Source organism: Oncorhynchus clarkii, chromosome 12 (assembly GCF_045791955.1).
Source record: "Oncorhynchus clarkii lewisi isolate Uvic-CL-2024 chromosome 12, UVic_Ocla_1.0, whole genome shotgun sequence".
In the NCBI taxonomy this organism is placed as follows: Eukaryota; Metazoa; Chordata; class Actinopteri; order Salmoniformes; family Salmonidae; genus Oncorhynchus; species Oncorhynchus clarkii.
Window position 1 is genome coordinate 95,080,698 of NC_092158.1, and position 25,950 is coordinate 95,106,647.

Below are 25,950 nucleotides of genomic sequence, written 5' to 3' on the forward strand. Positions count from 1 at the left end.
TTAATGGCTGTCATTTCAATTCAACACCTCCATCTCTGCTGTCAGTCTCCTTACTTCTGCAGACTACAGAACCATTTTAATGGCTGTCATTTCAATTCAACACCTCCATCTCTGCTGTCAGTCTCCTTACTTCTGCAGACTACAGAACCATTTTAATGGCTGTCATTTCAATTCAACACCTCCATCTCTGCTGTCAGTCTCCTTACTTCTGCAGACTACAGGACCATTTTAATGGCTGTCATTTCAATTCAACACCTCCATCTCTGCTGTCAGTCTCCTTACTTCTGTAGACTACAGGACCATTTTAATGGCTGTCATTTCAATTCAACACCTCCATCTCTGCTGTCAGTCTCCTTACTTCTGCAGACTACAGGACCATTTTAATGGCTGTCATTTCAATTCAACACCTCCATCTCTGCTGTCAGTCTCCTTACTTCTGTAGACTACAGGACCATTTTAATGGCTGTCATTTCAATTCAACACCTCCATCTCTGCTGTCAGTCTCCTTACTTCTGCAGACTACAGGACCATTTTAATGGCTGTCAACACCTCCATCTCTGCTGTCAGTCTCCTTACTTCTGCAGACTACAGGACCATTTTAATGGCTGTCAACACCTCCATCTCTGCTGTCAGTCTCCTTACTTCTGCAGACTACAGAACCTGCTGGATTAGAATTCAAAAACAAGACAAATTGCAACCAATGGAAAAACAAAACCACAGAAACAAACTGTGTCCATTTCACGTTCGTGGAATTTATTTAGTTTCCCTTGTCATTCTGGATGCGTTTCAATGTCAACAAAGTTAAAATATGTTGCTTCCTGTCCTCTTGTAACTCAGATGGCATCTGGTTCTTGATTGGTTATTTTTGTTGTTGTTCCAAATGCAAAATAAGAATCAGGACTTTAGAATCTACTGTACACTGGTTCTGGATAAATCAACTTCCTGTTTTTGTTTTTAACTCCTCCCACCCATCTTGTATTCCGTCCAATCAGAAGGCCTGTTTTAATAACTCGTCCCACCCACCCCCAGCCTGTCATCGGTCCTATCCCGAAGAGCTGTTTCACTTCTTAACAATCTGGATGACGTCCTCGTGCTCCATGATGTGTGTTAGCCCCACCCGCTGGGGGTCGAACTTGGTGCTGGTGCCCTGGAACACAACAGTCACAAAATGGAGTCATGAAAGAAAGATACAGCGTTTTAAAATGCAGAGGGCAAACCCAACGTTGCTAGCACGGGGTGCTGCTAACTTACCCAAACCAGGGCGTACTTGAACTGGCTGGCTAACGTTCTGTGGATCCGATGGCACTGCAGGGAGAGAGAGGGGGAGACCGTCGTTAAGGCTTTAGCTCAGCGGGTTAACACAGTCTGGTGCCGACCACCTGGGTTCAAAGCCAGGATTGTCAGTGTGTTCAAGCTCACCACATGTTCTACAGAAGCTCCTCTCCTCATGATGATGGCGTCGCTGAAGTCAGGCCTCTCTGAAACAACAAGACCCACAATTCAACAGGAGACACCAGGGGTTCTAACCACAGCGTGGGAGACGCCAGGGGTTCAACACACAGCGTGGGAGACGCCAGGGGTTCTACACACAGCGTGGGAGACGCCAGGGGTTCTACACACAGCGTGGGAGACGCCAGGGGTTCTACACACAGCGTGGGAGACGCCAGGGGTTCTACACACAGCGTGGGAGACGCCAGGGGTTCTACACACAGCGTGAGAGACACCAGGGGTTCTACACGCAGCGTGGGAGACGCCAGGGGTTCTACACACATGGTGGGAGACACCAGGGGTACTACACACAGCGTGGGAGACACCAGGGGTACTACACACAGCGTGGGAGACACCAGGGGTACTACACACAGCGTGGGAGACACCAGGGGTTCTACACACATGGTGGGAGACACCAGGGGTACTACACACAGCGTGGGAGACACCAGAGGTACTACACACAGCGTGGGAGACACCAGGGGTACTACACACAGCGTGAGAGACACCAGGGGTTCTACACACAGCGTGGGAGAGTGTGTTTACGATTGGATTGCTGTGTGTGTGTGCACATTTGAGTGTGTATGTGTGTGAGTGAGCCTGTGTCCATTTCTGAACTCTCCTGCATCCTAAATAGTAGGCCGTTTAAGTATGAGAAAAAGTCAAATAGAATGCGACAATTTGAAACTCATTCAGCCTATGACAACAGCTGATCAGTTAGATATGGGGAGGAGCTACCGACATCAACCATTAGCAGGCAACAACAAAATCGAACATGACGCATTCTCAGTATACGGGGGTTGAGGGGGGGGGGGGGGGAGTGTGTGTGTGTGTGTACCTCCTCTCTTCTTTGTGTAAAGACAGATGAGTGCCAGGTATTCCCACAGCCTCTCTAACAGGAAGTCCAGGTTCAGCTTCATCCCACAGCTAACAGAGAGAACACAGTCAGACAGAGAGGAGACAGTCAGACAGAGAGACAGTCAGACAGAGAGGAGACAGTCAGACAGAGAGGAGACAGTCAGACAGAGAGGAGACAGTCAGACAGGGAGGAGACAGTCAGACAGAGAAGAGACAGTCAGACAGAGAAGAGACAGTCAGACAGAGAAGAGACAATCAGACAGAGAGGAGACAGTCAGACAGAGAGGAGACAGTCAGACAGAGAGGAGACAGTCAGACAGAGAGGAGACAGTCAGACAGAGGCAACACAGTCAGACAGAGAAGAGACAGTCAGACAGAGAAGAGACAATCAGACAGAGAGGAGACAGTCAGACAGAGAGGAGACAGTCAGACAGAGAGGAGACAGTCAGACAGAGGCAACACAGTCAGACAGAGGCAACACAGTCAAACAGAGAAGAGACAGTCAGAGACAGTAAGGCAGACAGACAGACAGGCAGACAGACAGGGTAGTTTCTGACCTGATGACAACGCTGTGGGGTTCGTGGGCCAGTCTGTCCACCTCCTCTATAGAGATCTGATCCACCTTGTTGTACACCTTCACACACACACCACTACATATTCATTGTGGACTGGTACAGAACAGGAAGGTATAAACATAGAGCTAGATCATAGATCAGGTACGTATAAACATAGAGCTAGATCATAGATCAGGTATGTATGTATAAACATAGAGCTATATCATAGATCAGGTACGTATAAACACTGCTAGATCATAGATCAATTACGTATAAACATAGAGCTAGATCATAGATCAGGTAGGTACGTATAAACAGAGCAAGATCATAGATCAGTTACGTATAAACATAGAGCTAGATCATAGATCAGGTAGGTACGTATAAACATAGAGCAGGATCATAGATCAGGTACGTATGTATAAACATAGAGCTAGATCATAGATCAGGTACATAGAAACAGAGCTAGATCATAGATCAGATACGTACGTATAAACATAGCGCTAGAACATAGATCAGATACGCACGTATAAACAGGGCATGTAAACTCGGTTCCCAACAATGACGTCGATGAAGTCATCAGGAGTGCTGTCTTCTCGGAACAGAACCTCCGCATTGAAGATTTCTGAGGTGGATCGTTAAGGTTCTACTTACTGTTCTGAGGTGGATCATTAGGTTCAACCTACTGTTCTGAGGTGGATCATTAAGGTTCAACCTACTGTTCTGAGGTGGATAGTTAAGGTTCTACCTACTGTTCTGAGGTGGATCGTTAAGGTTCTACTTACTGTTCTGAGGTGGATCATTAAGGTTCAACCTACTGTTCTGAGGTGGATAGTTAAGGTTCTACCTACTGTTCTGAGGTGGATAGTTAAGGTTCTACCTACTGTTCTGAGGTGGATTGTTAAGGTTCTACTTACTGTTCTGAGGTGGATCATTAAGGTTCTACTTACTGTTCTGAGGTGGATCATTAAGTTCTACCTACTGTTCTGAGGTGGATCGTTAAGGTTCTACCTACTGTTCTGAGGTGGATCGTTAAGGTTCTACTTACTGTTCTGAGGTGGATCGTTAAGGTTCAACCTACTGTTCTGAGTTGGATCATTAGGTTCTACTTACTGTTCTGAGGTGGATCATTAGTTTCAACCTACTGTTCTGAGGTGGATCATTAGGTTCAACCTACTGTTTTGAGGTGGATCATTAAGGTTCTGTGCTGGTATTGTGTCTGTATGTCAGAAGGATACTGTGGTTAGTGGTGTCTGTAGTTAGTAGTATTGTGTCTGTAGTTAGTGGTTTTATTGTGTCTGTAGTTAGTGGTTTTATTGTGTCTGTAGTTGGTGGTATTGTGTCTGTAGTCAGTGGTATTGTGTCTGTAGTCAGTGGTATTGTGTCTGTAGTCAGTGGTATTGTGTCTGTAGTCAGTGGTATTGTGTCTGTAGTCAGCGGTGTCTGTAGTCAGCGGTGTCTGTAGTCAGCGGTGTCTGTAGTCAGCGGTGTCTGTAGTCAGCGGTGTCTGTAGTCAGCGGTGTCTGTAGTCAGCGGTGTCTGTATCTAGTGGTGTCTGTATCTAGTGGTGTCTGTATCTAGTGGTGTCTGTATCTAGTGGTGTCTGTAGTTAGTGGTGTCTGTAGTTAGTGGTGATGTGCTGTCTGTAGTCAGTGGTGTCTGTAGTTAGTGGTGATGTGCTGTCTGTAGTTAGTGGTGTCTGTAGTTGTTGGTGTCTGTATCTAGTGGTGTCTGTAGTTAGTGGTGTCTGTATCTAGTGGTGTCTGTATCTAGTGGTGTCTGTATCTAGTGGTGTCTGTATCTAGTGGTGTCTGTATCTAGTGGTGTCTGTATCTAGTGGTGATGTGCTGTCTGTAGTTAGTGGTGATGTGCTGTCTGTAGTTAGTGGTGTCTGTAGTTGTTGGTGTCTGTATCTAGTGGTGTCTGTATCTAGTGGTGTCTGTATCTAGTGGTGTCTGTATCTAGTGGTGATGTGCTGTCTGTAGTTAGTGGTGATGTGCTGTCTGTAGTCAGTGGTGTCTGTAGTTAGTGGTGATGTGCTGTCTGTAGTTAGTGGTGTCTGTTTCTAGTGGTGTCTGTAGTCAGTGGTGTCTGTAGTCAGTGGTGTCTGTAGTTAGTGGTGATGTGCTGTCTGTAGTTAGTGGTGTCTGTATCTAGTGGTGTCTGTATCTAGTGGTGTCTGTATCTAGTGGTGTCTGTATCTAGTGGTGTCTGTATCTAGTGGTGTCTGTATCTAGTGGTGTCTGTAGTTAGTGGTGTCTGTAGTTAGTGGTGTCTGTAGTTAGTGGTGATGTGCTGTCTGTAGTTAGTGGTGATGTGCTGTCTGTAGTCAGTGGTGTCTGTAGTTAGTGGTGATGTGCTGTCTGTAGTTAGTGGTGTCTGTAGTTGTTGGTGTCTGTATCTAGTGGTGTCTGTATCTAGTGGTGTCTGTATCTAGTGGTGTCTGTAGTTAGTGGTGATGTGCTGTCTGTAGTCAGTGGTGTCTGTAGTTAGTGGTGATGTGCTGTCTGTAGTTAGTGGTGTATGTAGTTGTTGGTGTCTGTATCTAGTGGTGTCTGTATCTAGTGGTGTCTGTATCTAGTGGTGTCTGTAGTTAGTGGTGATGTGCTGTCTGTAGTTAGTGGTGATGTGCTGTCTGTAGTCAGTGGTGTCTGTAGTTAGTGGTGATGTGCTGTCTGTAGTTAGTGGTGTCTGTTTCTAGTGGTGTCTGTAGTCAGTGGTGTCTGTAGTCAGTGGTGTCTGTAGTTAGTGGTGTCTGTAGTTAGTGGTGATGTGCTGTCTGTAGTTAGTGGTGTCTGTAGTTAGTGGTGTCTGTAGTTAGTGGTGTCTGTAGTTAGTGGTGATGTGCTGTCTGTAGTTGGTAGTGTCTGTATCTAGTGGTGTCTGTAGTTAGTGGTATCTGTAGTTAGTGGTGTCTGTATCTAGTGGTGTCTGTATCTAGTGGTGTCTGTATCTAGTGGTGTCTGTATCTAGTGGTGTCTGTATCTAGTGGTGTCTGTATCTAGTGGTGTCTGTATCTAGTGGTGTCTGTATCTAGTGGTGTCTGCATCTAGTGGTGTCTGCATCTAGTGGTGTCTGCATCTAGTGGTGTCTGTAGGTAGTGGTGTCTGTAGGTAGTGGTGTCTGTAGTCAGTGGTGTCTGTAGTTAGTGGTGATGTGCTGTCTGTAGGTAGTGGTGTCTGTAGGTAGTGGTGTCTGTAGGTAGTGGTGTCTGTAGGTAGTGGTGTCTGTAGGTCAGAAGGATACTGTATTCGTGGAGGATAAGCTGGACCAGTTTCTCAGAACACATCGTCAGAGGAACCATGGAGTTATAGGACAAACCCCCTCCTTTCTTGGGCTGAACACAAACACACAGTTGTCACATTACTACAGACCAGCATCATACACATTGAAACCTACCATCATACACATGTTGTTGAATACTACCATCAAACACATGTTGTTGAATACTACCATCATACACATGTTGTTGAATACTACCATCATACACACGTTGTTGAATACTACCATCATACACATGTTGAATACTACCATCATACACACGTTGTTGAATACTACCATCATACACACGTTGTTGAATACTACCATCATACACATGTTGTTGAATACTACCATCATACACATGTTGAATACTACCATCATACACATGTTGTTGAATACTACCATCATACACATGTTGTTGAATACTACCATCATACACATGTTGTTGAATACTACCATCATACACATGTTGTTGAATACTACCATCATACACATGTTGTTGAATACTACCATCATACACACGTTGTTGAATACTACCATCATACACATGTTGTTGAATACTACCATCATACACATGTTGTTGAATACTACCATCATACACACGTTGTTGAATACTACCATCATACACACGTTGTTGAATACTACCATCATACACACGTTGTTGAATACTACCATCATACACATGTTGTTGAATACTACCATCATACACATGTTGAATACTACCATCATACACATGATGTTGAATACTACCATCATACACATGTTGAATACTACCATCATACACATGTTGAAACCTACCATCATACACATGTTGTTGAATACTACCATCATACACATGTTGAAACCTACCATCATACACATGTTGTTGAATACTACCATCATACACACGTTGTTGAATACTACCATCATACACATGTTGTTGAATACTACCATCATACACATGTTGTTGAATACTACCATCATACACATGTTGAATACTACCATCATACACATGTTGAATACTACCATCATACACATGTTGAATACTACCATCATACACATGTTGTTGAATACTACCATCATACACATGTTGAATACTACCATCATACACATGTTGAATACTACCATCATACACATGTTGAATACTACCATCATACACATGTTGAATACTACCATCATACACATGTTGTTGAATACTACCATCATACACATGTTGTTGAATACTACCATCATACACATGTTAAATACTACCATCATACACATGTTGTTGAATACTACCATCATACACATGTTGTTGAATACTACCATCATACACACGTTGTTGAATACTACCATCATACACATGTTGTTGAATACTACCATCATACACACGTTGTTGAATACTACCATCATACACACGTTGTTGAATACTACCATCATACACATGTTGTTGAATACTACCATCATACACATGCTGTTGAATACTACCATCATACACATGTTGTTGAATACTACCATCATACACATGTTGTTGAATACTACCATCATACACATGTTGAATACTACCATCATACACATGTTGTTGAATACTACCATCATACACACGTTGTTGAATACTACCATCATACACACGTTGTTGAATACTACCATCATACACACGTTGTTGAATACTACCATCATACACATGTTGTTGAATACTACCATCATACACATGTTGTTGAATACTACCATCATACACATGTTGTTGAATACTACCATCATACACATGTTGTTGAATACTACCATCATACACATGTTGTTGAATACTACCATCATACACATGTTGTTGAATACTACCATCATACACATGTTGTTGAATACTACCATCATACACATGTTGAATACTACCATCATACACATGTTGAATACTACCATCATACACATGTTGTTGAATACTACCATCATACACATGTTGTTGAATACTACCATCATACACATGTTGTTGAATACTACCATCATACACATGTTGTTGAATACTACCATCATACACATGTTGTTGAATACTACCATCATACACATGTTGTTGAATACTACCATCATACACATGTTGTTGAATACTACCATCATAAACATGTTGTTGAATACTACCATCATACACATGTTGTTGAATACTACCATCATACACATGTTGAATACTACCATCATACACATGTTGAATACTACCATCATACACATGTTGTTGAATACTACCATCATACACATGTTGAATACTACCATCATACACACGTTGAATACTACCATCATACACATGATGTTGAATACTACCATCATACACATGTTGCATACTACCATCATACACACGTTGAATACTACCATCATACACATGTTGTTGAATACTACCATCATACACAAGTTGTTGAATACTACCATCATACACATGTTGTTGAATACTACCATCATACACATGTTGTTGAATACTACCATCATACACATGTTGTTGAATACTACCATCATACACATGTTGTTGAATACTACCATCATACACATGTTGTTGAATACTACCATCATACACATGTTGTTGAATACTACCATCATACACACGTTGTTGAATACTACCATCATACACACGTTGTTGAATACTACCATCATACACATGTTGAATACTACCATCATACACACGTTGAATACTACCATCATACACATGTTGTTGAATACTACCATCATACACATGTTGTTGAATACTACCATCATACACAAGTTGTTGAATACTACCATCATACACAAGTTGTTGAATACTACCATCATACACAAGTTGTTGAATACTACCATCATACACAAGTTGTTGAATACTACCATCATACACATGTTGTTGAATACTACCATCATACACATGTTGAATACTACCATCATACACACGTTGAATACTACCATCATACACATGTTGTTGATTACTACCATCATACACATGTGGTTGAATACTACCATCATACACATGTTGTTGATTACTACCATCATACACATGTTGTTGAATACTACCATCATACACATGTGGTTGAATACTACCATCATACACATGTGGTTGAATACTACCATCATACACAAGTTGTTGAATACTACCATCATACACATGTTGTTGAATACTACCATCATACACATGTTGAATACTACCATCATACACGTTGTTGAATACTACCATCATACACATGTTGTTGAATACTACCATCATACACATGTTGTTGAATACTACCATCATACACATGTTGTTGAATACTACCATCATACACATGTTGTTGAATACTACCATCATACACGTTGTTGAATACTACCATCATACACATGTTGTTGAATACTACCATCAAACACATGTTGTTGAATACTACCATCATACACACGTTGTTGAATACTACCATCATACACATGTTGAATACTACCATCATACACATGTTGTTGAATACTACCATCATACACATGTTGTTGAATACTACCATCATACACATGTTGTTGAATACTACCATCATACACACGTTGTTGAAACCTACCATCATACACACGTTGTTGAAACCTACCATCAAACACATGTTGTTGAATACTACCATCATACACATGTTGAATACTACCATCATACACATGTTGTTGAATACTACCATCATACACATGTTGAATACTACCATCATACACATGTTGTTGAATACTACCATCATACACATGTTGAATACTACCATCATACACACGTTGTTGAATACTACCATCATACACACGTTGTTGAATACTACCATCATACACACGTTGTTGAATACTACCATCATACACACGTTGTTGAATACTACCATCATACACATGTTGTTGAATACTACCATCATACACATGTTGAATACTACCATCATACACATGTTGAATACTACCATCATACACAAGTTGTTGAATACTACCATCATACACAAGTTGTTGAATACTACCATCATACACATGTTGTTGAATACTACCATCATACACATGTTGAATACTACCATCATACACACGTTGAATACTACCATCATACACATGTTGTTGATTACTACCATCATACACATGTGGTTGAATACTACCATCATACACATGTTGTTGATTACTACCATCATACACATGTTGTTGAATACTACCATCATACACATGTGGTTGAATACTACCATCATACACATGTGGTTGAATACTACCATCATACACAAGTTGTTGAATACTACCATCATACACATGTTGTTGAATACTACCATCATACACATGTTGTTGAATACTACCATCATACACATGTTGAATACTACCATCATACACGTTGTTGAATACTACCATCATACACATGTTGTTGAATACTACCATCATACACATGTTGTTGAATACTACCATCATACACATGTTGTTGAATACTACCATCATACACGTTGTTGAATACTACCATCATACACATGTTGTTGAATACTACCATCAAACACATGTTGTTGAATACTACCATCATACACACGTTGTTGAATACTACCATCATACACATGTTGAATACTACCATCATACACATGTTGTTGAATACTACCATCATACACATGTTGTTGAATACTACCATCATACACATGTTGTTGAATACTACCATCATACACACGTTGTTGAAACCTACCATCATACACACGTTGTTGAAACCTACCATCAAACACATGTTGTTGAATACTACCATCATACACATGTTGAATACTACCATCATACACATGTTGTTGAATACTACCATCATACACATGTTGAATACTACCATCATACACATGTTGTTGAATACTACCATCATACACATGTTGAATACTACCATCATACACACGTTGTTGAATACTACCATCATACACACGTTGTTGAATACTACCATCATACACACGTTGTTGAATACTACCATCATACACACGTTGTTGAATACTACCATCATACACATGTTGTTGAATACTACCATCATACACATGTTGTTGAATACTACCATCATACACATGTTGAATACTACCATCATACACATGTTGTTGAATACTACCATCATACGCATGTTGTTGAATACTACCATCATACACATGTTGAATACTACCATCATACACATGTTGTTGAATACTACCATCATACACACGTTGTTGAATACTACCATCATACACATGTTGTTGAATACTACCATCATACACATGTTGTTGAATACTACCATCATACGCATGTTGTTGAATACTACCATCATACACATGTTGAATACTACCATCATACACATGTTGAATACTACCATCAAACACATGTTGTTGAATACTACCATCATACACATGTTGTTGAATACTACCATCATACACATGTTGTTGAAACCTACCATCATACACGTTGTTGAATACTACCATCATACACACGTTGTTGAATACTACCATCATACACATGTTGAATACTACCATCATACACATGTTGTTGAATACTACCATCATACACATGTTGTTGAATACTACCATCATACACATGTTGTTGAATACTACCATCATACACGTTGTTGAATACTACCATCATACACATGTTGTTGAATACTAACATCATACACATGTTGAATACTACCATCATACACATGTTGTTGAATACTACCATCATACACATGTTGTTGAATACTACCATCATACACATGTTGTTGAATACTACCATCATACACATGTTGTTGAATACTACCATCATACACACGTTGTTGAATACTACCATCATACACACGTTGTTGAATACTACCATCATACACATGTTGTTGAATACTACCATCATACACATGTTGTTGAAACCTACCATCATACACGTTGTTGAATACTACCATCATACACACGTTGTTGAATACTACCATCATACACATGTTGAATACTACCATCAAACACATGTTGTTGAATACTACCATCATACACATGTTGAATACTACCATCAAACACATGTTGTTGAATACTACCATCATACACATGTTGAATACTACCATCAAACACATGTTGTTGAATACTACCATCATACACATGTTGAATACTACCATCAAACACATGTTGTTGAATACTACCATCATACACATGTTGAATACTACCATCATACACACGTTGTTGAATACTACCATCATACACATGTTGAAACCTACCATCAAACACACGTTGTTGAATACTACCATCATACACATGTTGTTGAATACTACCATCATACACACGTTGTTGAATACTACCATCATACACATGTTGAATACTACCATCATACACATGTTGTTGAATACTACCATCATACGCATGTTGTTGAATACTACCATCATACGCATGTTGTTGAATACTACCATCATACACAAGTTGTTGAATACTACCATCATACACATGTTGTTGAATACTACCATCATACACATGTTGTTGAATACTACCATCATACACATGTTGTTGAATACTACCATCATACACACGTTGTTGAATACTACCATCATACACACGTTGTTGAATACTACCATCATACACATGTTGTTGAATACTACCATCATACACATGTTGAATACTACCATCATACACACGTTGTTGAATACTACCATCATACACATGTTGAATACTACCATCATACACATGTTGTTGAATACTACCATCATACACATGTTGAATACTACCATCATACACACGTTGTTGAATACTACCATCATACACATGTTGTTGAATACTACCATCATACACATGTTGAATACTACCATCATACACATGTTGTTGAATACTACCATCATACACATGTTGTTGAATACTACCATCATACACATGTTGTTGAATACTACCATCATACACATGTTGTTGAAACCTACCATCATACACATGCTGTTGAAACCTACCATCATACACATGTTGTTGAAACCTACCATCATACACATGTTGTTGATTACTACCATCATACACATGTTGTTGAATGCTACCATCATACACATGTTGAATACTACCATCATACACATGTTAAATACTACCATCATACACATGTTGTTGAATACTACCATCAAACATACACTACAGGACCAACAGGACGTGGACACTTGATCGGTGCACAGCGTCGTCCTGGTTTGGCCAGAGTAGGCCGTCATTGTAATGAAGAATTTGTTCTTAAATTACTTGTTAAATAAAAGGTTAAATGTAAATTATATAAAATAATGTGATGGAGAAACTGACCTTAAAGTAGATGTTGGGTTTGGAGCGGTTGAGTCTGATGCCGACGGACTCCAACTCCTTCTCCAGGAGTTTCCTGAGGAGACAGAACACACTAACTAACCAACCAACCTGGGGAGACAGACAGAACACACTAACTAACTAACCAACCTGGGGAGACAGACAGAACACACTAACTAACTAACCTGGGGAGACAGACAGAACACACTAACTAACTAACCTGGGGAGACAGACAGAACACACTAACTAACCTGGGGAGACAGACAGAACACACTAACTAACTAACCTGGGGAGACAGACAGAACACACTAACTAACTAACCTGGGGAGACAGACAGAACACACTAACTAACTAACCTGGGGAGACAGGCAGAACACACTAACTAACTAACCTGGGGAGACAGACAGAACACACTAACTAACTAACCTGGGGAGACAGACAGAACACACTAACTAACTAACCTGGGGAGACAGACAGAACACACTAACTAACTAACTAACTAACCTGGGGAGACAGACAGAACACACTAACTAACTAACTAACTAACCTGGGGAGACAGACAGAACACACTAACTAACTAACTAACCTGGGGAGACAGACAGAACACACTAACTAACCAGCTGGGACAGACAGAACACACTAACTAACTAACCAGCTGGGACAGACAGAACACACTAACTAACTAGCTGGGACAGACAGAACACACTAACTAGCTGGGACAGACGGAACACACTAACTAACTAGCTGGGACAGACGGAACACACTAACTAACTAGCTGGGACAGACTGAACAGTACAGGGAAACACACACTAGACGGTTTAGCAGTAACTAACTAGCTGCTAGTACTAAGAACAGAACACACACCTCTGTACGTCTCCCTTGGTGGCGTCCAGCATCATGATGACCACGTCTGCTGTCCTGGCAACAGCAATGACCTGCCGACCTCGACCCTTACCTACGAAACACACACACAGGTCAGAGGTCACCCAATCACAACAAAGAGTTCAAATCATCATCCAATCATAAAAGGCCTCTATATTAATAGTTCAGAGAGAACACAGTGCTCTATATTAATAGCTCAGAGATAACACAGTGCTCTATATTAATAGCTCAGAGAGAACACAGTGCTCTATATTAATAGTTCAGAGATAACACAGTGCTCTATATTAATAGTTCAGAGAGAACACAGTGCTCTATATTAATAGCTCAGAGAGAACACAGTGCTCTATATTAATAGCTCAGAGAGAACACAGTGCTCTATATTAATAGCTCAGAGAGAACACAGCGCTCTATATTAATAGCTCAGAGAGAACACAGCGCTCTATATTAATAGTTCAGAGAGAACACAGCGCTCTATATTAATAGCTCAGAGAGAACACAGCGCTCTATATTAATAGCTCAGAGAGAACACAGCGCTCTATATTAATAGCTCAGAGAGAACACAGCGCTCTATATTAATAGTTCAGAGAGAACACAGTGCTCTATATTAATAGTTCAGAGAGAACACAGTGCTCTATATTAATAGTTCAGAGAGAACACAGTGCTCTATGTTAATAGCTCAGAGAGAACACAGTGCTCTATATTAATAGCTCAGAGAGAACACAGTGCTCTATATTAATAGTTCAGAGAGAACACAGTGCTCTATATTAATAGCTCAGAGATAACACAGTGCTCTATATTAATAGCTCAGAGATAACACAGTGCTCTATATTAATAGCTCAGAGAGAACACAGTGCTCTATATTAATAGTTCAGAGAGAACACAGTGCTCTATATTAATAGTTCAGAGAGAACACAGTGCTCTATATTAATAGTTCAGAGAGAACACAGTGCTCTATATTAATAGCTCAGAGATAACACAGTGCTCTATATTAATAGCTCAGAGAGAACACAGTGCTCTATATTAATAGTTCAGAGAGAACACAGTGCTCTATATTAATAGCTCAGAGATAACACAGTGCTCTATATTAATAGCTCAGAGAGAACACAGTGCTCTATATTAATAGCTCAGAGATAACACAGTGCTCTATATTAATAGCTCAGAGATAACACAGTGCTCTATATTAATAGCTCAGAGATAACACAGTGCTCTATATTAATAGTTCAGAGAGAACACAGTGCTCTATATTAATAGCTCAGAGATAACACAGTGCTCTATATTAATAGCTCAGAGATAACACAGTGCTCTATATTAATAGTTCAGAGATAACACAGTGCTCTATCTTAATAGTTCAGAGATAACACAGTGCTCTATATTAATAGCTCAGAGATAACACAGTGCTCTATATTAATAGTTCAGAGATAACACAGTGCTCTATATTAATAGCTCAGAGAGAACACAGTGCTCTATATTAATAACTCAGGGATAACACAGTGCTCTATATTAATAGTTCAGAGAGAACACAGTGCTCTATATTAATAGCTCAGAGAGAACACAGTGCTCTATATTAATAGCTCAGAGATAACACAGTGCTTAATAACACAGTGCTCTATATTAATAGCGCAGAGAGAACACAGTGCTCTATATTAATAGCTCAGAGATAAGAGTGCTCTATATTAATAGTTCAGAGGGAACACCGTGCTCTATATTAATAGTTCAGAGAGAACACAGTGCTCTATATTAATAGCTCAGAGAGAACACAGTGCTCTATATTAATAGTTCAGAGAGAACACAGTGCTCTATATTAATAGCTCAGAGATAACACAGTGCTCTATATTAATAGCTCAGAGATAACACAGTGCTCTATATTAATAGCTCAGAGAGAACACAGTGCTCTATATTAATAGTTCAGAGAGAACACAGTGCTCTATATTAATAGCTCAGAGATAACACAGTGCTCTATATTAATAGCTCAGAGATAACACAGTGCTCTATATTAATAGTTCAGAGATAACACAGTGCTCTATCTTAATAGTTCAGAGATAACACAGTGCTCTATATTAATAGCTCAGAGATAACACAGTGCTCTATATTAATAGTTCAGAGATAACACAGTGCTCTATATTAATAGTTCAGAGAGAACACAGTGCTCTATATTAATAGCTCAGAGAGAACACAGTGCTCTATATTAATAGCTCAGAGATAACACAGTGCTCTATATTAATAGTTCAGAGAGAACACAGTGCTCAATAACACAGTACTCTATATTAATAGTTCAGAGAGAACACAGTGCTCTATATTAATAGCTCAGAGAGAACACAGTGCTCTATATTAATAACTCAGGGATAACACAGTGCTCTATATTAATAGTTCAGAGAGAACACAGTGCTCTATATTAATAGCTCAGAGAGAACACAGTGCTCTATATTAATAGCTCAGAGATAACACAGTGCTTAATAACACAGTGCTCTATATTAATAGCGCAGAGAGAACACAGTGCTCTATATTAATAGCTCAGAGATAAGAGTGCTCTATATTAATAGTTCAGAGAGAACACCGTGCTCTATATTAATAGTTCAGAGAGAACACAGTGCTCTATATTAATAGCTCAGAGAGAACACAGTGCTCTATATTAATAGTTCAGAGAGAACACAGTGCTCTATATTAATAGCTCAGAGATAACACAGTGCTCTATATTAATAGCTCAGAGATAACACAGTGCTCTATATTAATAGCTCAGAGAGAACACAGTGCTCTATATTAATAGTTCAGAGAGAACACAGTGCTCTATATTAATAGCTCAGAGAGAACACAGTGCTCTATATTAATAGCTCAGAGATAACACAGTGCTCTATATTAATAGCTCAGAGATAACACAGTTCTCTATAACACAGTGCTCTACATTAATAGCTCAGAGAGAACACAGTGCTCTACATTAATAGCTCAGAGATAACACAGTGCTCTATATAAATAGCTCAGAGATAACAGTGCTCAATAACACAGTGCTCTATATTAATAGCTCAGAGACAACAGTGCTCTACATTAATAGCTCAGAGATAACAGTGCTCAATAACACAGTGCTCTATATTAATAGCTCAGAGATAACACAGTGCTCTATATAAATAGCTCAGAGATAAGTGCTCAATAACACAGTGCTCTATATTAATAGCTCAGAGATAACACAGCGCTCTATATTAATAGCTCAGAGATAACACAGTGCTCTATATTAATAGCTCAGAGAGAACACAGTGCTCTATATTAATCCCACCCACATTATTGAGAGATAACACAGTGCTCTATATTAATAGCGCAGAGATAACACAGTGCTCTATAGAAATAGCTCAGAGATAACACAGTGCTCTATATTAATAGCTCAGAGATAACACAGTGCTCTATATTAATAGCTCAGAGATAACACAGTGCTCTATATTAATAGCTCAGAGATAACACAGTGTTCTATATTAATAGCTCAGAGATAACACAGTGCTCTATATTAATCCCACCCACATCATTGAGAGATAACAGTGCTCTATATTAATAGCTCAGAGATAACACAGTGCTCTATATTAATAGTTCAGAGAGAACACAGTGCTCTACATTAATAGTTCAGAGATAACACAGTGCTCTATAACACAGTGCTCTATATTAATAGCTCAGAGATAACACAGTGCTCTATATTAATAGCTCAGAGACAACACAGTGCTCTATATTACTAGCTCAGAGATAACAGTGCTCAATAACAAAGTAATCTATATTAATAGCTCAGAGATAACACAGCGCTCTATAACACAGTGCTCTATATTAATAGTTCAGAGATAACACAGCGCTCTATAACACAGTGCTCTATATTAATAGTTCAGAGATAACACAGTGCTCTATATTAATAGTTCAGAGAGAACACAGTGCTCTATATTAATAGTTCAGAGAGAACACAGTGCTCTATATTAATAGTTCAGAGATAACACAGCGCTCTATAACACAGTGCTCTATATTAATAGTTCAGAGATAACACAGTGCTCTATATTAATAGCTCAGAGAGAACACAGTGCTCTATATTAATAGTTCAGAGAGAACACAGTGCTCTATATTAATAGCTCAGAGACAACACAGTGCTCTATATTAATAGCTCAGAGATAACACAGTGCTCTATATTAATAGTTCAGAGATAACACAGTGCTCTATAACACAGTGCTCTATATTACTAGCTCAGAGATAACACAGTGCTCTATAACACAGTGCTCTATATTAATAGTTCAGAGATAACACAGCGCTCTATATTAATAGCTCAGAGACAACACAGTGCTCTATATTAATAGTTCAGAGATAACACAGCGCTCTATATTAATAGCTCAGAGATAACACAGTGCTCTATATTAATAGCTCAGAGATAACACAGCGCTCTATATTAATAGCTCAGAGACAACACAGTGCTCTATATTAATAGCTCAGAGATAACACAGTGCTCTATAACACAGTGCTCTATATTAATAGTTCAGAGATAACACAGCGCTCTATATTAATAGCTCAGAGACAACACAGTGCTCTATATTAATAGCTCAGAGATAAAACAGCGCTCTATATTAATAGCTCAGAGATAACACAGTGCTCTATATTAATAGCTCAGAGATAACACAGTGCTCTATAACACAGTGCTCTATATTAATAGTTCAGAGATAACACAGTGCTCTATATTAATAGCTCAGAGATAACACAGTGCTCTATATTAATCCCACCCACATTATTGAGAGATAACAGTGCTCTATATTAATAGCTCAGACATAACACAGTGCTCTATATTAATAGCTCAGAGATAACGCCGTGCTCTACATTAATAGCTCAGAGATAACACAGTGCTCTATATTAATAGCTCAGAGATAACACAGTGCTCTATATTAATCCCACCCACATTATTGAGAGATAACAGTGCTCTATATTAATAGCTCAGACATAACACAGTGCTCTATATTAATAGCTCAGAGATAACGCCGTGCTCTACATTAATAGCTCAGAGATAACAGTGCTCTATATTAATCCCACCCACATTATTGAGAGATAAGTGCTCTATATTAATCCCACCCACATTATTGAGAGATAACAGTGCTCTATATTAATCCCACCCACATTATTGAGATAACACAGTGCTCTATATTAATAGCTCAGAGATAACACAGTGCTCTACATTAATAGCTCAGAGAGAACACAGTGCTCTATATTAATCCCACCCACATTATTAAGAGATAACACAGCGCTCTATATGAATCCCAACCACATTATTGAGAGATAACACAGTGCTCTATATTGATAGCTCAGAGAGAACACAGTGCTCTATATTAATCCCACCCACATTATTGAGAGATAACAGTGCTCTATATTAATAGCTCAGAGATAACACAGTGCTCTATATTAATAGCTCAGAGAGAACACAGTGCTCGATATTAATAGCTCAGAGAGAACACAGTGCTCTATATTAATCCCAACCACATTATTGAGAGATAACACAGAGCTCAATATTAATAGCTCAGAGAGAACAGTGATCTATATTAATCCCACCCACATTATTGAGAGATAACAGTGCTCTATATTAATAACCCAGAGATAACACAGTGCTCTATATTAATAGCTCAGATAACAGTGCTCTATATTAATAGCTCAGAGATAACAGTGCTCTATATTAATAGCTCAGAGATAACACAGTGCTCTATATTACTAGCTCAGAGATAACACAGTGCTCTATATTAATAGCTCAGAGATAACAGTGCTCTATATTACTAGCTCAGAGATAACACAGTGCTCTATATTAATAGCTCAGAGATAACAGTGCTCTATATTAATAGCTCAGAGATAACAGTGCTCTATATTAATAGCTCAGATAACAGTGCTCTATATTACTAGCTCAGAGATAACACAGTGCTCTATATTAATAGCTCAGAGATAACAGTGTTCTATATTAATAGCTCAGAGATAACACAGTGCTCTATATTACTAGCTCAGAGATAACACAGTGCTCTATATTAATAGCTCAGAGATAACAGTGCTCTATATTAATAGCTCAGAGATAACAGTGCTCTATATTAATAGCTCAGAGATAACAGTGCTCTATATTACTAGCTCAGAGATAACACAGTGCTCTATATTAATAGCTCAGAGATAACAGTGCTCTATATTAATAGCTCAGAGATAACACAGTGCTCTATATTACTAGCTCAGAGATAACACAGTGCTCTATATTAATAGCTCAGAGATAACAGTGCTCTATATTAATAGCTCAGAGATAACACAGTGCTCTATATTACTAGCTCAGAGATAACACAGTGCTCTATACTACTAGCCCAGAGATAGCACAGCGCTCTATATTAATCCCACCCACATTATTGAGAGATAACACAGCGCTCTATATTAATCCCAAACACATTATTAAGAGATAACAAAAGCCTCTGAGGAGTACCACCAGGGGAGCGTTCAGCAGGACGCACTGTGTTAGAACGTTCAGATAGATAGAAATACGTTATGTAGAACAAACATGCCTCTCAGACATGTATAGCAAGGCTCAACTTCAACACCGTTTGGCTACTGAACATGGCAGCAACCCCCTCCACAGTAGACAACCATCACAGTAACCAGTTACTGTACCTTGGGAAGCTCCTTCTATGATTCCTGGCAGATCCAGCAGCTGGATGTTGGCTCCATTATACTGCAGGACAACAGGATGGGTCATTATACACTACTGTCAGCTGGATGTTGGCTCCATTATACTGCAGGACAACAGGATGGGTCATTATACACTACTGTCAGCTGGATGTTGGCTCCATTATACTGCAGGACAACAGGATGGGTCATTATACACTACTGTCAGCTGGATGTTGGCTCCATTATACTGCAGGACAACAGGATGGGTCATTATACACTACTGTCAGCTGGATGTTGGCTCCATTATACTGCAGGACAACAGGATGGGTCATTATACACTACTGTCAGCTGGATGTTGGCTCCATTATACTGCAGGACAACAGGATGGGTCATTATACACTACTGTCAGCTGGATGTTGGCTCCATTATACTGCAGGACAACAGGATGGGTTATTATACACTACTGTCAGCTGGATGTTGGCTCCATTATACTGCAGGATGGGTTATTATACACTACTGTCAGCTGGATGTTGGCTCCATTATACTGCAGGACAACAGGATGGGTTATTATACACTACTGTCAGCTGGATGTTGGCTCCATTATACTGCAGGATGGGTCATTATACACTACTGTCAGCTGGATGTTGGCTCCATTATACTGCAGGACAACAGGATGGGTCATTATACACTACTGTCAGCTGGATGTTGGCTCCATTATACTGCAGGACAACAGGATGGGTTATTATACACTACTGTCAGCTGGATGTTGGCTCCATTATACTGCAGGACAACAGGATGGGTCATTATACACTACTGTCAGCTGGATGTTGGCTCCATTATACTGCAGGACAACAGGATGGGTCATTATACACTACTGTCAGCTGGATGTTGGCTCCATTATACTGCAGAACAACAGGATGGGTTATTATACACTACTGTCAGCTGGATGTTGGCTCCATTATACTGCAGGACAACAGGATGGGTCATTATACACTACTGTCAGCTGGATGTTGGCTCCATTATACTGCAGGACAACAGGATGGGTCATTATACACTACTGTCAGCTGGATGTTGGCTCCATTATACTGCAGGACAACAGGATGGGTTATTATACACTACTGTCAGCTGGATGTTGGCTCCATTATACTGCAGGACAACAGGATGGGTCATTATACACTACTGTCAGCTGGATGTTGGCTCCATTATACTGCAGGATGGGTCATTATACACTACTGTCAGATGGACCCCACAACCCCATGGCATGTGGGGTTGTGTATGTTATGTGGTATGGTATGGTGTGTGGTATATGGGGTGTGTGGTATGGTATGGTGTGTGGTATATGGGGTGTGTGGTATGGTATGTGGTATGGTATGGTGTTGGGTATATGGGGTGTGGTATGGTATGTGGGTGTGTGTATGTTATGTGGTATGGTATGGGGTGTGGTATATGGGGTGTGTGGTACGTGTGGGGTATATGGGGTGTGGTATGCTATGTGGGGGTGTGTATGTTATGTGGTATGGGGTGTGGTATATGGGGTGTGGTGTGGTGTATATGGGGTGTGTGGCATGGTATGGTGTGGGGTATGGTATGGTGTGTGGTATATGGGGTGTGGTATATATGGGGTGTGTGGTATGGTATGGTATGGGGTATATGGGGTGTGGTATGGTATGTGGGGTTGTGTATGTTATGTGGTATGGGGTGGGGTATATGGGGTGTGGTATGGTGTGGGGTATATGGGGTGTGGTATGGTATGTGGGGGTGTGTATGTTATGTGGCATGGTATGGTGTGTGGTATATGGGGTGTGTGGTATGGTGTGTGGTATATGGGGTGTGGGGGGTATGGTGTGTGGTACATATGGGGTATATGGGGTGTGGTATGCTATGTGGGGGTGTGTATGTTATGTGGTATATGGGGTGTGGTATGGTGTGGTGTATATGGGGTGTGTGACATGGTATGGTGTGGGGTATGGTATGTGGTATGGAATGGTATGGGGTATATGGGGTGTGGTATGGTATGTGGGGCTGTGTATGTTATGTGGTATGGAGTGTGATATATGGGGTGTGTGGTATGGTATGGTGTGGGGTATGGTATGGTATGTGGGGGTGTGTATGTTATGTGGCATGGTATGGTGTGTGGTATGTGGGGGGTATGGTGTTGGGTATATGGGGTGTGGGGTATGGTGTGGGGTATGGCATGGTGTTTGGTATGGTGTGGGGTATATGGGGTGTGGGGTATATGGTGTGGGGTATATGGGGTGTGTGGTATGGTGTGTGGTATGGCATGGTGTTTGGTATGTGGTATGGTGTGTGGTATGGTGTTGGGTATATGGGGTGTGTGGTATGGTGTGGGGTATATGGGGTGTGTGGTATGTTGTGTTATGGTATGTGGTATATGGGGTGTGTGGTATGGTGTGTGGTATATGGAATGGTATATGGTATTGGGTGTGTGGAATGGTATATGGTATGGTGTGTGGTATGGTGTGTGGTATATGGGGTGTGTGGTATAGTGTGTGTGGTATAGTGTATGGTATGGGGTGTGTGGAATGGTATATGGTATTGGGTGTGTGGAATGGTATATGGTATGGGGTGTGGTATGGTGTGTGGTATATGGGGTGTGTGGTATAGTGTGTGGTATATGGGGTGTGTGGAATGGTATATGGTATTGGGTGTGTGGTATGGTATATGGTATGGGGTGTGGTATGGTGTGTGGTATATGGGGTGTGTGGTATGGGGTGTGTGGTATGGTGTGTGTGGAATGGTATATGGTATTGGGTGTGTGGAATGGCATATGGTATGGGGTGTGGTATGGTGTGTGGTATATGGGGTGTGTGGTATAGTGTATGGTATGGGGTGTGTGGTATGGTGTGTGGTATATGGGGTGTGTGGTATAGTGTATGGTATGGGGTGTGTGGTATGGCGTGTGTGGTAAAGGGTTTGGGGTATGCTGTGTGGTATGGTGTGTGGTATGGTGTGCGGTATATAGTGTGTGGTAAAGGGTTTGGGGTATGGTGTGTGGTATGGTGTGTGTGGTATGGTGTGGTATATGGTATGGGGTGGTTTATGGTATGGGGTGTGGTATGGTGTATGTGGTATGGTGTATGTGGTGTGGTTGGTATGGTGTGGGGTGTGTGGTATATGGTATATGTGGTATAGTGTGTGGTATATGGTATGGTGTATGAGGTGTGGTATGGGGTATGGTGTATGAGGTGTGGTATGGTGTGTGTGGTATGGTGTATGAGGTGTGGTTTGGGGTGGATGTACCTCTATAACTCCAGGGATACAGGTCAGGGTGGTGTGGTATATGAGGTGTGGTATGGGGTGGATGTACCTCTATAACTCCAGGGATACAGGTCAGGGTGGTGTGGTATGGTGTATGGGGTGTGGTATGGTGTATGGGGTGTGGTATGGTGTATGAGGTGTGGTATGGTGTATGGTGTGTGTGGTATGGTGTGGGTGGTGTGGTATATGGGGTGTGGTATGGTGTATGGGGTGTGGTGTGGTGTATGAGGTGTGGTATGGTATATGGTGTGTGTGGTATGGTGTGTGGTATGGTGTGTGTGGTATGGTGTATGGGGTGTGGTGTATGGGGTGTGGTGTATGGTATGGTGTGTGGGGTATGGCATGGTGTATGAGGTGTGGTATGGTGTATGGTGTGTGGTATGGTGTTTGAGGTGTGGTATGGTGTATGGTGTGTGGTATGGTGTATGGTGTGTGGTATGGTGTTTGAGGTGTGGTATGGTGTATGGTGTGTGTGGTATGGTGTGGGTGGTGTGGTATGGTGTATGGTGTGTGGTATGGTGTTTGAGGTGTGGTATGGTGTATGGTGTGTGTGGTATGGTGTGGGTGGTGTGGTATGTGAGGTGTGGTTTGGGGTGGATGTACCTCTATAACTCCAGGGATACAGGTCAGGGTGGTGTGGTATATGAGGTGTGGTATGGGGTGGATGTACCTCTATAACTCCAGGGATACAGGTCAGGGTGGTGAACTCATAGGAAGCTGCTTCACTGGCTGTTGCTGTCATCAGACTGAGGAAGGTGGACTAGAGGACAGAGACATGAGTTAACACACAGGACGAGAGGACAGAGACATGAGTTAACACACAGGACTAGAGGACAGAGACATGAGTTAACACACAGGACGAGAGGACAGCGACATGAGTTAACACACAGGACTAGAGGACAGAGACATGGGTTAACACACAGGACTAGAGGACAGAGACATGGGTTAACACACAGGACTAGAGGACAGAGACATGAGTTAACACACAGGACTAGAGGACAGAGACAGAGACATGGGTTAACACACAGGACTAGAGGACAGAGACATGAGTTAACACACAGGACTAGAGGACAGAGACAGAGACATGAGTTAACACACAGGACTAGGAGACAGAGACATGAGTTAACACACAGGACTAGAGGACAGAGACATGAGTTAACACACAGGACTAGAGGACAGAGACATGAGTTAACACACAGGACTAGGGGACAGAGACATAAGTTAACACACAGGACTAGAGGACAGAGACAGAGACATGAGTTAACACACAGGACTAGAGGACAGAGACAGAGACATGGGTTAACACACAGGACTAGAGGACAGAGACATGAGTTAACACACAGGACTAGAGGACAGAGACATGAGTTAACACACAGGACTAGAGGACAGAGACATGAGTTAACACACAGGACTAGAGGACAGAGACATGAGTTAACACACAGGACTAGAGGACAGAGACATGAGTTAACACACAGGACTAGAGGACAGAGACAGAGACATGGGTTAACACACAGGACTAGAGGACAGAGACATGAGTTAACACACAGGACTAGAGGACAGAGACAGAGACATGAGTTAACACACAGGACTAGGAGACAGAGACATGAGTTAACACACAGGACTAGGAGACAGAGACATGAGTTAACACACAGGACTAGAGGACAGAGACATGAGTTAACACACAGGACTAGAGGACAGAGACATGAGTTAGCACACAGGACTAGGGGACAGAGACATAAGTTAACACGCAGGACTAGAGGACAGAGACATGAGTTAACACAGGACTAGAGGACAGAGACATGGGTTAACACACAGGACTAGAGGACAGAGACAGAGACATGAGTTAACACACAGGACTAGAGGACAGAGACATGAGTTAACACACAGGACTAGGGGACAGAGAC

The 25,950-nt window shown here is 40.8% G+C and overlaps 1 protein-coding gene across 4 annotated transcripts in view; it reads right to left on the reverse strand.

The window, feature by feature from the left end:
* Positions 1-730: 730 nt before the first annotated feature.
* Positions 731-25,950, reverse strand: part of LOC139421685 (developmentally regulated GTP binding protein 2) — a 30,597-nt gene continuing 5,377 nt past the window's right edge. For all 4 annotated transcript variants that reach the window (XM_071172779.1, XM_071172777.1, XM_071172780.1 and 1 more), the window contains exons 4-14: positions 24,717-24,806; positions 20,771-20,831; positions 14,126-14,216; positions 13,265-13,337; positions 6,141-6,231; positions 3,422-3,519; positions 2,901-2,977; positions 2,324-2,412; positions 1,420-1,478; positions 1,252-1,305; positions 731-1,147 (exon numbers count right to left, since the gene is read on the reverse strand). In XM_071172779.1, coding sequence (XP_071028880.1) covers positions 1,061-1,147; positions 1,252-1,305; positions 1,420-1,478; positions 2,324-2,412; positions 2,901-2,977; positions 3,422-3,519; positions 6,141-6,231; positions 13,265-13,337; positions 14,126-14,216; positions 20,771-20,831; positions 24,717-24,806 — 870 coding nt within the window. In that variant the 3' untranslated portion in view covers positions 731-1,060. The remainder of the gene's footprint in view (positions 1,148-1,251; positions 1,306-1,419; positions 1,479-2,323; positions 2,413-2,900; positions 2,978-3,421; positions 3,520-6,140; positions 6,232-13,264; positions 13,338-14,125; positions 14,217-20,770; positions 20,832-24,716; positions 24,807-25,950) is intronic.